Source organism: Neopelma chrysocephalum, unplaced genomic scaffold (assembly GCF_003984885.1).
Source record: "Neopelma chrysocephalum unplaced genomic scaffold, ASM398488v2 Primary Assembly neopelma1_79, whole genome shotgun sequence".
Lineage (NCBI taxonomy): Eukaryota > Metazoa > Chordata > Aves > Passeriformes > Pipridae > Neopelma > Neopelma chrysocephalum.
Window position 1 is genome coordinate 6,036,514 of NW_020897740.1, and position 14,925 is coordinate 6,051,438.

Genomic DNA, 14,925 nt, shown 5'->3' on the forward strand with positions numbered 1-14,925 from the left:
CTGCCGCCCCCTCCCGCCCGCCCTGGCCGTGGCCGCGGCCGCGGGCGGCGCCGCTCGAAGTTTGTGGCCGCGGCGGTGGCGCCGCCGCCGCCGCCCCATCGCCCGCAGGCTGATCCCGGCTCTGCGCGCCCCTACCTCCGCTGCACACCGCCGGGTTCGGGCAGGCTGAGCGCCGGCGGGCGGCGGTTCGACGATGGCGAGGCGCGGGCGGCGGCGCTGAGGCGGCTGAGGAGGGAGTCGGTCCCCGAGCGGGCGCGATGCGGTCCCTGAACATCACCCCGGAGCAGTTCGCGCAGCTCCTGCGGGACAACAACGTGACGCGGGAGCAGTTCATCACCCTCTACGGGCTGCAGCCGCTGGTGTACATCCCGGAGCTGCCGAGTCGCACCAAGGTGGCCTTCGTCCTCATCTGTGTGCTCATCTTCGCCCTGGCGCTCTTCGGCAACTGCCTGGTGCTCTACGTGGTGACCCGCAGCAAAGCCATGAGGACCGTCACCAACATCTTCATCTGCTCCCTGGCGCTCAGCGACCTCCTCATCGCCTTCTTCTGCGTCCCCTTCACCATGCTGCAGAACATCTCCTCCAACTGGCTCGGCGGTGGGTGCCGGGGCCGGGGCGGGCAGTCCCGGGCCGGGCCGGGCTGCGGGGAGGTGGCGGCGGGGCGGACGATGAGGGGGCAGCGCCACCGCCGAGACCGCCGTTCCCGCCGTCTGTGTGGGACCCCCTTCTCCTTCCCTCCTTCCCTGAGTGAGCCCCTTCTCCTTCCCTCCTCCCGTGAGGGATCCCCTTCTCCTTCCCTCCTTCCCTGACGGACCCCTTTCTCCTTCCCGCCGTCTGTGAGCGATCCCCTTCTTCCCGCCGTCTGTGAGGGATCCCTTCTGATTCCCGCCCCCCCGTGAGGGATCCCCGCTCCTTCCCTCCCTCAATGCGCTTTCCTGCTTGTATTCCTTAAAAGTTGCGGTGTGTGTTTGGCAAACGGTTCCTTGTGTGGTGCTGACGAGGAGGTCTTGCCATACTGTCTCTTTTTTTTCTTTTCTAAATAATGAAATCTGCCTGGCAAGTGAAATATCAGTCTTTATACAGCTTAAGTTACTCAGCTCGGAGACAGACCTCCATAACCTTTTCTGAGGAAAAAGAATGTCCTTGGAGAAACAGGGGAGTGACAGAACATGCAGAATTACTGTTGAAATAATTACTTTTCTTTTTTTTTTTTCATTCTTATTTTTTGGGAACTATGTTGTATTCCTGTTGATGTGAAGGACCTTTGGCCAAGGCTTCCCTGATGCCCAGAAAGAGTGTTTTGTTTTGTTTTTTTCCCTTCTATCTATCCCATTTCCAAAGTATTAAAAAACAGACAAAGGTGCAGTAAGACTACACATTGTGTTTATGTTCCTTTTCTTTTTCTTAAAACAGCATTGGACAATTATAAGTGGAAAACTTAAAGGGATGGTTTTGCAGCAAGTAGCAGACAATATCATGCACAACCACAAATTGAAATATTTTTCAGAATATTTCAACATGAACAGAAAAGATGTTGATAAAGTGATACATTTATGGTTCGATTTCCAAGACTTTATGTGCTCCTGTTGTTGGGAGACAGTGAAGGTTACCTTCAGAACATGGGGATTTACTTCCAGTACCTCCCACAGACTAGAATGCAGGATGGGAACTGACAGGTCAGAGGAGACTTGAGAAGCACAGATACCTATCCAAGGGAGAAACAGGCTTTATTTTTGTCTGAAAAACAGGAGCTTTCTGGGAGAAGCAATGAATACAACACTCCTGGGACTACTGCTAGTAAGGACAACTGTGCTGTTTTCTTATGAGCTTCTTTGGGGGAGATAAACTTTGGTTTAAGACAGTACAGATGTTGAGCCCCAAAACTAATTAGTATGTGTAAATAAAAATCATGGGATAAATTGACAGCAATACTGCTGTGCCTTACTTTTGACTACTGTAGTTCCAGTTCTCCTTCCTCCCAGAAGAACACAACAGTAATTACTGATGACATCAAGTGATCTCGCATACAGGGGAGAGAGGACTGAATTAAATAGCTTTCCCCAAAGATAAGAAGTGTGACTCTTCTCTCTCTTAAGGAAAGCTCTGGTCTGTCAGTTTGACCACACATCTGACCAGAATCAAGTTGGGTGGGATGAAGCCCCCATGTGGGGTGAATTACAGCAGGTTAGAGCACAGGCAGGTGGAACAGTATTGAGAAAATAGATGTGTTTACATTTCCCTTCTCTTCGTGAGGATGCTTGACAAAACTCTAGCAGTAGTAAATGTAAAAGGTGTAGCATAGTTGCCACAAATATCTTAAAATATATTGCTCTGTGGGGTTTACTGTGCTTTTTGCCTTCCCTCTTTGCTGTGCTAGAGCATCTTCAGTCCAAGTGAATCCATAGGTCCCTTTGACACTGATAGCAACCTTTATGGTCCTGGTAAGATAATTAACTAACAGGGTATTGGGAGGACATAGTAAGTAACATCACTGATGGGTGTTAATCTTTCACTGTTGGGGGCAGAGGGTGAGATGTAAAATTCAGGAAAATAAATGAGATGTGAACTGATGGTATCCCAAGGGTGTCTGTTTCCAAGTCTTACACTGTGAAGTGTGACTGGTGATTACAGTTATACTGCAAATCAGAGCCTGCCAGTCCCGGAGGAGTCTTTTCCTTGCTAGATTTGCTGGTTTATTTTGCCTTCTGCCTTTCATTTTGCAGTCTGAAAAATCTTATTCTAATCCACCTTAATGCAGCACTGCTGAGCAGTGCAAGCTCCAGCTGTTGTTATAAATAAGGGGATTTGACTTGTAATATATCCCTTCTGAAAGAAGTGGTGCATCCTGAGACACTTGATGCTAGAAATATATTTGGGATTCTGAGCGGCCAATCACTTTATATCTTGATTTGTTTGCACCCTAACTTCAGCTGCAGTTAAAAAACCGAGTGTGTGCCTCACTGTGCCTGGTTATTATGCAGCATTAACACAGTCCCTTTAGCTCTACATAGGCAGCAACTGGAAGCAGCACCATGTTGACTAAAATCAGGTGAATTGGCCTTACTTTTGATTCTCTGAACTCTTAATAATCTCTGTAGCTGTGTGAGACTGTAATATGGCAGTACATGATTTAATTTCCAAATTTAAACTTTGCAGCTAAAACGGCTGTAATTTCTAGGGGAACTTTTAATGAAAATCCTGCGAGCTAATCTCTGTAGTGTGGAAGAAATTGAAAATTGTGGCTTTGGCATAAATGATCACTGGGATCCTATTTATGGGTAAGAAAGGTAAAATGGGAACTCGAGTGAGAGGAAATGGATGCTTTCAGCAATAGTATGTCTTGGTGCAAGCTGGAGCAGTTGAGGATTTACCCTCATATGATCATAGGTGGGAGGCAGCAGTGGTGGTCTCGTCGTACTGGTGGCAGCACTATCAAAGATAAATTTGGGCTTTTGTCTCTGGGTCAAATATGATAGGAGTTGCTTTATTTTTTGACACTGCTTAGTTATATGAACAACAGTGCTGTCTTTACAGAACTGCCTGGGGCGACTGGAGAGTCACTTCAGGGTTGTGTAACAGAACAGCCCTGCCAGAAGATAAGGGCAGAACTTGAGGTTATAGTACAGCTGGTGCTATGCTCCATCTCTCTTGTGGATTTTGTGTCTTATCAAGTAGAATATATATTCTCAAGACAGGTGTCAGAGGGAGACCTTCCCTGTCTCTTGGGGAGCGGTGAGTCACCTGAGGCACTCCTGAGCACACAGCATTTGAGATGCCCTCGTGTATCTTTCCTTGAGAGGACAGTTCCCTCTTCTCTAAAGGCTTGGTTGAAAAATAAGTGGCATCTTTTACCCAGTGCAGTCTTTAAAGTGCTTTCTGCTCTTTGCCAAATGTGTTGTGTCAAGCAGTGTGTTACCTTACTTACAACTTTCCTGTGTGGTAACATGTAAACATTCCTTTCTGAGGGATGAAAGCTGCATCTTAGCAATTGAAATCACTGGGCCTTTTGTATCTGATATCCTGGGATACCTCAGTATTCTTCAGTGGAACATTAGAAACTTCTTCACTCTATTTTCTGGAGTGTTCTTTGATACTGAATAGTTTCCAAATACTCAAAACTGCTGTCATGCCACAAGGGTCAGTACTAGACAGGGAAGCTGGACATGAGACATGGAGTTACTTGAATCTTCTTTTTTTGAACTTCCCAATTTCAGTTGTCTTAAGAGTTGCTGTAAGTCAGATCAGGGACACAACACCACTCCTCATTTGCCTTCTGCACTGCAAGAGGTTATACCCTGGGATGGATCTGCTTCTGTTAAGAGCAGGGTGATTTTTGTAGTTCTATCTGTGTTGGTGAAATTTACCTTATCCTTCTTTTTCCATGTCCTGATATTGTGTGTTATGGGGTACTTGCTTATGAGTAGAGGCAGGAGTAAAATTTTGTATGAAGATGGTTTGAGAAGGGGTTATACAGTGAAGGACTCAGTAAAGGAAATAATAGGCTTTTCTATATGTAATATATTGGCAGGGTGTTTTGCAAAAGAATGCTGACAAAAGGAAACTTGCATATTGAGCAAAGGGAATTTCTTAGTGCAAGTTGTGCAGATCAGTAATTAGCATAAATATGAAACACACTGATGTGAAATATTTACTGTTGCATTAATCAGGCAAAGAAATAAAACAAGTTTTAGGATGCAGGTAGATTGATTAGTGTTTCATATGGGGTGGTTATTATGTCCTTTTTTTGGTAGAAATACATGGCATTCTCTGCCTTGCATCAGGTGAATCAGGGATGTGTTTGCCATGTCCTGCTTTGCTCCCTGTTAGTGAGTCTGTCTTGAGATTTGGATCTTTAACTCCATCAAAAAACCCACACTTGTTCTACTCGTTGTCTGTACTACTTTTATCAGAGGATGGTTTCAGAATTTTGCCCTTGTTACCCTAATAAAAGAAAAACCTGATCTTTTAAATAGATGTTGAAATGGATAAATCACAGTTACAGGCACAACATACTATAATGAAGGCATGAAGCATTGTTTAATGGAGTAACATTTATATTTTCAGTCTTCTGAATGTGTTATCATTGGGGAAAACTAATCACTGCCTGAGTATATGCAAGTTTTAGCAGTGCATGAGGAATGCTTTTGGGAACCTCTCAGATTCTTGAAGAAGAAAAGCAATTAGTTATTTCCTTTCCCAGTGTTCTGCTGCAAATCATTTTCTTTGTTGGAAATGGTCAGTACTAAATGCTGTAATGCTGTCTTGACTGACAGTCTATTGAAAGTGTTTGCTTACCTGGTAGAAAGTTAAACATTTTGATACATATATAAGGTATTAATTAAAGTATTATTATTATTTAAATTATTCAGAAAAGTCAACACTTTTCTATACTGCCTCCAATGCAGAAATGAACACAGTTCCAGTGCATTAAGCATTTTGAGATGCCTTTTGTGCTAAAAGTAGGCAATGGGAAAACTTAAAATAATCCAGACTGAAACTCACTGAAGTGGACTTTTGTTCTTCATGTTTGTGTGTTATTCTATCACAAATTGTCCTCTTTAGGTAGGATCTGAAATTAGATTTTGAACAATGGGTTGCTTAAAAAGAAATAAATAGTAAAGTAATTCAAGTGCCTTTATGATGAAGATAGGAAAGCAAACTCATTTTAATTTTCAGATTGGTTGGGAGATACAGAACTTCATTGTATTCCTAATCCAAAGTTGATTTGTTGTAGGTGAACGTATGGTGACAAGGGCACAGTAACTGATACAAATAACTACAATATGTAGCAGTCATGTTAGTGCACAGAAAGCAGACTCGAATAATACTATCTGTTCAACCATATAATCTCCAAACAATGTTTTAAACAGCTACATTTTTACCAGCTTGGTTAGAAAAAAGATGTTAGCCAGTATATTCCCTTAAAATCTTCTGTTACTATGTGTTAAAAACAGAAATATGTGAAACGTGAAAAACAGCTTGACATGTTTTTATATGTGCCTTTGACACACCATTCTTACAGTTACCTTATTTAACAATAAATTTCTTTTTCCATGTGTACAAGAGCTGATAATGTTTGTAGTTCGAAAACATACTTTAGAGTATTAAAAGACTTGGAGGAAGCCTTTAGTAATTATCTAAGCAGTTTGGAGTGGCTGGTGTATATTTATAAATAAGTATATTTTTAAATAAAATAATGAAAGTTTTGAAAGCTAAGAAGAGTTATATTATATTTCAGCCAACTGTGTCTAATAAAAAACCCCCATCCTTTTGTTTCCCATTTCTGTTACTCCTTGTCCAGCTCCGTTGGGTCAACGTGCAGGGGATATGTAGACTTTTCCTTTTGCTACTTTTTTAACAGTTAATTTTATATATGTAAAAGTATATATATATATGATCACTTTATGTGTGCTTGTCTTGGAAGAGATGAAATAGGGTTTTTTGCAGCCTTTCCTCCTGGGAGTTCAGCTAAAGGCATAGTGGTATTCTGTGCTCTTTGACAGTGGAGTTACTGGGAAGAAAATGAGGGGACACCAGTAAAAGGCAGTGAAAATGTGGGAGTTTGGGGAGTTACTGCCTTCTGAACTCAGACATTCTCTTTGTTCCTTGAATAGTTGGGCACAAAGTGGAAATTTCACCAGACTGATGTTCCTTCAGTGAAAGTCACTGTCTTGTATTATTCCTTAAGTAAAGTAATGGAGTGATACTTCTTTGCTTCCTAAGAATATCTGGGAATGCTGGGACTTCAGTGCATCACAGGGAAATCCTTATAAGGCAGTATAGTTCAAGTGGACTTTGTTTAATCTTACCTTTTTCAAACTGTAAGAAATAGCATATGGTGACAGTTTGGGGGGCTTTGTTTTGTTTTGTTTTGTTTTTTTGTTTGTGATTTTGCCACTGCTCCAGCACTCAAACTTGAGCTCCTTTCTTTAGTGAAATAGGAACTTAAACATTTCATTAACATCTGCTTAAGGTGTCTGTAGCATCCTAAAGCTTGACTTAAAATTGGATCAGGTATTCCTTTGGCTGTTTTGAGTTTATGGATTATATGTGAGCAAGGTATAGCTAATGATCAGGTAAGGAAAATAACCTTAACTGTTGGTGAAATAAATAGCTGATACTGAAGTGTAAGAGTGTGAGGGAACTGTGAGAATGTGGACATAAAAATTATCTTGGGGTCAGAAAATGAGAAGTAGATTGGGAAGGGCATTAACATAAGATTCTTGAGAGAATAATTTATACCAGTTTCTGAGAAGGTAAGGACTTGAGGGTGACTAATGGAGAATCACTAATATGTTGCGAATTGAACGTACTTTTGGGAAGCTGTAGCAGCAATAAAACCTGAAGATACAGAAATACAATGGGAACCTGTGCAACTTTGAAAATGCAGGCAGGAAATTGCATTTGATTTGGACAGTGTCATTAAAATAATGTGTTAATCAGGGAAGAGGGAGAATAGAAAGGTGGTGAGGTTGAATTTTTCCTCTTATGTTATGCCTCTTAGAGGACTCTTCTATATATCTCACTTGGCAGGATGATGCATTAAGTGCCAAAGAGTGCAAATAGAATGGTATTTAAAAGAGCATAAGGAATGTATTTGCAACAGCAGAAAAGGTAAACTTTTAAACCTTAATAGAACTGGAGAGTTATCTGCCAAGATAAAAAAAATAATGAATATCCCTGTCCCCTATCAAACTTGGCATGTTTGAAACAGAACGATGGAAGATGTGGTCAAAAATCAAATGGGAATAAATGTCCAACTGCTACAGAGCCAGTGACTACGTCCTTATAACTCTTGGTTTTAGCAGATGTAGTGTGTACAACAAAGAATGACTGCTGAAAGCTGCATTTGATGAATAGCTTAAATAGGTGACTTAGCAGTTTAGATGTTAAAATAAATCTGAGAGTCTTAGTCTGCTCTTTCTAACCATGGAGTTTAGTATGAGCAGCTGTTTCATGAAGTGCAGCAGTTGCACACCTGACTTTCTGATCATTGCAGGGGCCTTCGCTTGCAAGATGGTACCGTTTGTTCAGTCCACTGCCATTGTCACTGAGATTCTTACAATGACCTGCATTGCTGTGGAAAGACACCAGGGAATTGTGCATCCACTAAAAATGAAGGGGCAGTACACCAATAAAAGAGCTTTCACGATGCTTGGTAAGATTTTAAGCGTCTCCAGTATTCGTGTATGTAAAGAAATATTCTTCAGTGTGGAGGGCATGACAGAAGGCACTGATAGGACCAGTTAATAAGTTGTGATGTTTATAAAATAGCTCAAGACTAGTGCTTGTATGTATAGTAATAACAAGACAAAACCCTCACAACAGACTTAGCATCTGTACCCAAAAATGTCCTTAACAAAGCCTCTGATAAACCTTTAGCAGCCTTTTCTTTTTCTTTTTTTTTTTTTTAAGGAAAGTTTCAAAATGTACAAGCCCTGCTGAAGCAATGTCACAGCTAAATGGTCCTTCCATTGTTACACAGAGAACTTACACAACAGTGCTCAAGCAAATTAAGTGGCTTTTCCACTTGAATACCAATGGTTGAAGGTGGTTTGAGAAACAGAAACCCGAGAGCAAAAGAGATGTTCCGGATGTTGACAGATTTTCTTTATTAAAATTGTCTGCCTTGCCTGACTTCTCAAAGATGAAGCTGTAGGACTGTTCATACCAAAACTTACCCTGCTTGTTGTCCGAAGCATTAAAAGCTGTATTTGTTTACAGGCATAGTCTGGTTGCTGGCTCTTCTTGTCGGGTCACCCATGTGGCACGTGCAGCGGCTCGAGGTATGGTAGGTGAAACGGGAATTTACGTTTTACACTGCATCTTTTTGGACCTTTAGCAATGAAATTAGAGGGGAATAAGAGAGATGGAGCTTTTGTTTTGTGTGCCAGCATGAGAAACGTTGAGGATTAGAACTTGCATGCACTGGAAGAAGGAGTACGAATAGGGACTAGTCATGTCTACCCTCCCTAATTATGTCAAAGAGCTCTAATTACATCTTTGACTTCCACTGTGGCTTCCTCTTGGTTTATAGGTGCGCTGGCACACAGCAACGTAGGACTTAGATTACTGTTTCAGAATCGCAAAATGTTCCCCAAGATCTGGAAAAAATGTGCTTAGTTTAAAATTAATTAGCCACTCATTATAGCTGACGAGTTACTGTACAGTTTTGGAGGTTTAAAAAAAGGCTTGGCAGAATCTGCTGCTTGTGAGTCTGAACGTTAACGATTTTCTTTCTTTTAAGTGACTAATATTTGAGGTTTCTGTACCATCTTTACCTGTAAAATGCATAGACGAGGTTTCCTTTGAAGTGCAAATCAGAGCACGTCCTGACCTTTTTTTTTGCCAACTTGGATCGACCCAACACTTGATGTGGAAAAGTGTTTGGAAGAATTTTGCCGCTTTGAAAAGTCTCTTGAATTGTGATTGTTCCGTTAAGAGCAAGGAATATTTGAAGGTGCTTGGCTTTTACACTTGGGGTAAACACTTCAGTGACTCATTTTCTTTGCACTTGTTACAGGTTAAATATGACTTTCTGTATGAGAAAGTGTATGTTTGTTGCTTGGAAGAATGGGCCAGTCCCATCTATCAGAAGATATACACGACCTTTATTCTCGTTATACTCTTCCTTCTTCCACTGATGTTGATGCTTTTTTTGTACACAAAGATTGGCTATGAACTCTGGATTAAGAAACGAGTGGGAGATGCTTCAGTTCTTCAAACCATTCACGGGAGTGAAATGTCCAAAATATCAAGGTTGGTAAGCAAAACACACATGGAACTTTGATTTCTAGAAAGACTTTTTCCCCCCGGAAGTTCTTTAAAACCACTGCAAAAAACCCAAAACCTGAATTTCCTTATCTGTTGGGAAGTCTACAAGCATAGACCAGTTTTTCAAAACCAGCCAGTTATTTAACACTTAGATAGTCAATTTATGGCAATCTAACCAGATTGTTTTCTTCCAAGTATAGTGCAGCCACACCTTGAGAGTGAAGCCCTTTCACTAAATCTCAGTGTATTTATACTTTGTGAAGTGCTCGTTTTTAAAAGATGGAGACCATCAGTTAGAAGATGACTTGGGGAAAATGCTGATACATTATTTCTGTGTGTTCCACGGAAAGTTCTTTATACAATTCTGAGACTCTGAACAACATCCTTACTTGATAGAGATTCTAAAGTGTTTGCATGTTCTCAGATGTGTTTATGGGAGACTGCCCAGATGGGAGTGCTCTGTGTGAAAAGCTACCAAAATCAATAGTTGTCAACTTTGCTGTTTAGCACTAAATATGGGTTGCCTTTAATATGGCCTCATGTTTTTTATCTTTCATTGATCTGCTGCCTGATGTGCCACAAACCCCCAGCAGTTCTGTTCATTGAGCATTAAGTATTGACTGCAAGGAGAATCCTGACAAGCAGATTAAAGATAAATGATTCCTTAGATATTTGTTTAACAAAGTGCCTAAGGAGGCAGACACTTGCACATCAGAACTGGAGGAGGGTGCAATCTCACAGGAGTTAAGGTGACAGGTTCTTCAGGCCACTCCTCAGTTTAGTTTCACACAGTGGCCCAAGAACCTGTAACTGCTACCAGTGAAGTGCTGCTCCTCTGGCTCAAGTGAGAGAGCCATCTTGGAATCTATAAATGCAGTTGTATGACTTATATATGAGGATAAAGTTATGTGTTCCCTGAGTTTGTGAAATATTACAGTTGAGGCAGAGAGTGTGTTTCTTGCTTTTTTTTTCCTAGAACTTCACCTACCAGCAAAGGTTGAATGCAGTTGCACTCACTCTCTGTCAAATTCTCCGAGTGTCAAATTCTCCTGCAGTGCTCCCAGATCTAGGAAGAGACTCTTGTTTCTTGAGCAATTAGTGGAATTTCATGTGTTTCCCCTCATCTCTTACTCTTGGAATTATTTGCGTCTCCTTGAACAGAGTTTAAAGTGCCTTGCAAGATATACTCGTGTCATGTCTTGCTGCAGCTGTAAAGTGCACTGCTTTCCCAAAAGGGAGAAATAAAAGGTGCTCATTGATGTGCCAGATTTATATGATGTTGCGTTTTTTGTTTCCAAGGGAATTTTGAGCTTTCTTCGAGGGTTTTGTTTGCATCTGCAGCCATCAGAGCACAGTTACAGCTGTAAGTTGAGGAGAGACATCTAAACTGCCAGTCAGTGCTCGGTGACTCAGTGTGGAATGTCTTGGTGCAATTTCAGGAAGAAGAAGCGGGCAATTGTTATGATGGTGACAGTGGTGTTTCTCTTTGCAGTCTGTTGGGCCCCTTTCCACGTGATTCACATGATGATAGAATACAGTGAGTACCTGCCATGTGTCATACAAGAAAGCCTTTCTTCGTTTTTTTGGGTTTTTTTTTTATGATGGAAATGCAGGTTGTGACAAGCTAGTGCTGCTGTAGTATTGAGCTACAGAATACCTTCTGCTGGCAAAGGCTGATGTGGTTCTAAATCCTGCATCACTCTCTTGGAATAGAGATACATAGCCAGTGACAGAGGAATTACTCTGAAGCCTGTGAGTGATAGACATACCCACAGTGCTCATGGAAAATGAGTGTATTTCAAAAAACCTATTATTACTGAATCATAAAATCATTTAGGTTGGGAAGGACCTTATATATTTTTGGGAGATCCCTTATATACGAGATATACTTGCCTCAGTCATGCTTCTTCTTCCCTACTCTGTGAATTAAACAAGAAACCAGAAGAAAACAAACCACAAATACAATCTTTGTCTTGCATTGAGCTTTTTTTCGGGGTGGGTGGGTAGGAGGGAACCCAAGCTCTCCACCTGCTCTTTTGGAAGGTAACCTCTTCAGAAAGGAGGTTGTCGTTGAATTTGTACAGCAAAGAATCCAGTTCTGAAAAGGAGGTTTGCTAGGCCTAACAAGACTTAAAAAAACCCCAAAACCATTAGGGTGGTGAGCATATCTCTGCATATTCTTTTTCTTTTTTATGTCTTTTTTGCTGCCCTTATTTGCTGAAAGGTCAAAAGTACTTGGCTGGAAGGTAAAAGTTCTTTCTGAGCATAAACCTTCTTGAAGTACTGCTTTAATTTAAATTTAATTTAACTGTTTTGAGTTAAACTGATGAAATATTCGTGCCTTCACTTGCCCTGGTTTTAATGGGGTAGGCATATTGGAAATATAAATTCTGGACATTGTAGTGATAATACCCAATGAATGCAGTTGAACTTTTTCAGTGGCCTTGACTGAAAATTGTCTTGGAAATGCCCTCAATGCTTGTTATGCTTGCTTTCTGCTATTTGCCCTATTCTCTCTTCATCTCCCATGCCCTCCATGGATGCTGGGCTAACACGTGGGACTGTGCAGCAGGCTGTGTGTAGGAGCAAGAGGAAGTTTTCAGTAGTTATTTTACTCTACTTGCCAAAGGCAGCAGCTGTTTCTGTGTCTTCTATCACCAATAAGATGGTAGCAGATAAATCAGTAGTTCAGCCAGTCAGCTGAACAAAATGATGTTTGTCTGGGCAGAATTAGACCTGCACAAGCTCCGGTTATTAAAATTGGATTGTCCCACGTTAAGGTTGTTCATAACACTCCATAAACACTGTTTGCTCTCTTTTTGTTGCTAATTTCAGGAATTTATTTTGGGTGCTGCAAGACCTTTGTTTTTCTTCCCATATAAACCTCTGTACTATTTATCCAGAGTCTAGTCCCTGAGTATTTGAATTCAAGAAATTCTGAGTCCTTTGTGATCTCAGTGATTAAGAAGTGAGAGATGTGACCAAGATGATGCATTTTTACCTCTTTGAGCTGATCTGTGTCAGCACAGAGAAAGGAGCTGTGTGTGGTCAGTGACAAGACAGGGAGTGGTGTTCAATGTTCCTACATTTAGTAGGACATGAATTTTGGAGCCAAAAGAGTAGCTGGAATGAACAAGGCCTGTACTTAGCAAATTGGAGACTTAATGTTGCATGGCCATGGGGCAGGTTTTCTGGCTCGTAAATTGCCTCTTTCAGTTGATTCTGTTATTACATTCATACAAAACAGGACTGTGTGATAGATCTTGATTTTTTCCTCCATGATGAAACCCTTTTGTTAATATTGAGAGCTTCCAGCAAGGTCTTTTGTTGGTTTTAAACAAAAGCTTCTAATACCAGACTGGATATAAATGGGCTAAGTAGTAAGCATTTATACCATTATGTGCTTACAGCATATTTCTTTCCTCCTTTCCAGGTAATTTTGAAAAGGAGTATGATGATGTGACAGTCAAAATGATCTTTGCCATTGTCCAGATCATAGGGTTCTTCAACTCTATTTGCAACCCCATCGTTTACGCTTTCATGAACGAGAACTTCAAGAAGAACTTTTTGTCTGCCATCTGCTTCTGCATCGTGAAAGAAAACACATCCCCAGCCAGGCAGCTTGGGAACTCGGGGATTACCATGAGGAGGCAAAAGCCAAGTGTTTCCCAGAGAGAGGCCACGGACTCGGATGAAGGCAGGAGGGAGGCGTTCAGCGACGGCAACATCGAAGTGAAGTTCTGTGACCAGCCAGCTTCCAAAAGGAATTTGAGGAGGCACCTTGTCTTGTTCAGCTCTGAGCTCACTGTGCACTCTGCACTGGGAAATGGACAGTAGCGTGACAGGGGGGTTGAGAAATGAACTTATGGAACTTTCATAAGCCATTTAAAACACTTTTCTACTTTGCATGCTGAAGTAAGGCAGAAAATATTTTGTGGACTATCATAATGCTGGTTGAGAAAAATGTAATATTTATTTTATAAGGATGAGGAGTAAAACTTCAGAAGACAATATTGCTGTATGATTTCCTGTGGGGGATAAAAATTGTTTTTCCTAAGCTAGTCTGGGACTTGTTTGCCCTAAACTGCTATTGCTTGCTCTGTCTATTCTGTGTCTGCACCATACACAGCTGAATACCAGAAGGCAGGAACTATGGAAAGAGTGTGCACTTTATTTGGACAACCTGGAAATCTGACCTAAGTCTGACACTGTAAGATCTGCTCTCTGCAGCTGTGAGGACAGGGGAGCTTCAGATGGGAGTTCAGGGAAGATGCAGACTGAGATGCAATTCTGTTTCAGAAAAAATGAGAAAGATATGAAAGAGCCAACAGCCAGAATTTGACTCTGAAGAGATTGAGATTTAACCATTGCATGCATGTTCATGTTTTATTAATAGGAAGCATATTAGTAATTAACAATGCATGCATAATTAACGTGCTGTTTTTACAGGTTAATTCTTGGGTACTGCCATGGAAACTTCCCTGTTCTGCTGAAAAATGGAGTGGTGGAAAAAGGGCTGCACAAAAGTGTGTGCAGGTGCTGGAGGTGTGGTCTGTAAACACTGAGTTTAACTCACAGTCTTGCTTGGTTATGTGGCTGTTGGCTTGAAAGTGTGGTGTTGCCATTTTCTGGAGGCATAAAAGGATCAGATCCAGAGCCTGTTGGGACTTCGCAGAAGACTTTGAATTGAATATCACATTCTTTTGACCAGACACTTCTCTGAAGACATGCACAAGACCAGACACTTCTCTGAAGACATGCACAAATTTTTCTGTCTCTCCATCATCTTCAAAGGGAATTAATTGCTGTCAAAGAACAGGGCCAGTGTTCTGTTATTTTTAGACTTCACAGTAAATTATGGGGTTGAAATTGATATAAATTCTAGTAATTTTTGCACTGTGGGCCAAACTGAAAAATTGTAAAAGGTGTGGGGCTGGGGGAAAAATGTGGTCTAGAATGGTACACTGGGATCTAATCCCATAAATGAGGTTTTGAAATACAGAATTTGCCACTCCTGCTGAGGTTAGGTTGGATCCTTTAACAGCCTGTGAAATGTCAGTGCTCTCCTCTGTCATCCCTTGCCTCACCTATGGGACCTTGGTGCTCCCTTGCAGTTATTTAAGTTTCTTTTGGGGCTTTCTGCCCTAGAGA

The 14,925-nt window shown here is 41.4% G+C and overlaps 1 protein-coding gene across 2 annotated transcripts; it reads left to right on the forward strand.

Moving 5' to 3' along the window:
- Positions 1–120: 120 nt before the first annotated feature.
- Positions 121–14,501, forward strand: QRFPR (pyroglutamylated RFamide peptide receptor). 2 transcript variants are annotated; one of them, XM_027689956.1, is made up of 6 exons: positions 121–597; positions 8,000–8,158; positions 8,725–8,786; positions 9,524–9,759; positions 11,214–11,311; positions 13,208–14,501. In XM_027689956.1, exons 1-6 carry the CDS (start codon positions 258–260, stop codon positions 13,609–13,611), a joined length of 1,299 nt encoding a protein of 432 aa, XP_027545757.1. In that variant the 5' UTR covers positions 121–257; the 3' UTR covers positions 13,612–14,501. The 2 variants fall into 2 exon arrangements, with proteins under 2 accessions (XP_027545757.1, XP_027545758.1); XM_027689957.1 differs by having other exon boundaries at positions 11,267–11,311; positions 13,208–13,321.
- The last annotated feature ends 424 nt before the right edge of the window (positions 14,502–14,925 follow it).

Excerpts from the sequence above, each read along its gene's own strand:
- QRFPR (XM_027689956.1), top strand. The coding sequence starts at position 258 with ATGCGGTCCCTGAACATCACCCCGGAGCAGTTCGCGCAGCTCCTGCGG. Across the intron at positions 598-7,999 it reads CTCCTCCAACTGGCTCGGCG|GGGCCTTCGCTTGCAAGATG; the intron begins GTGGGTGCCGGG and ends TGATCATTGCAG. Across the intron at positions 9,760-11,213 it reads GAAATGTCCAAAATATCAAG|GAAGAAGAAGCGGGCAATTG; the intron begins GTTGGTAAGCAA and ends GTGCAATTTCAG.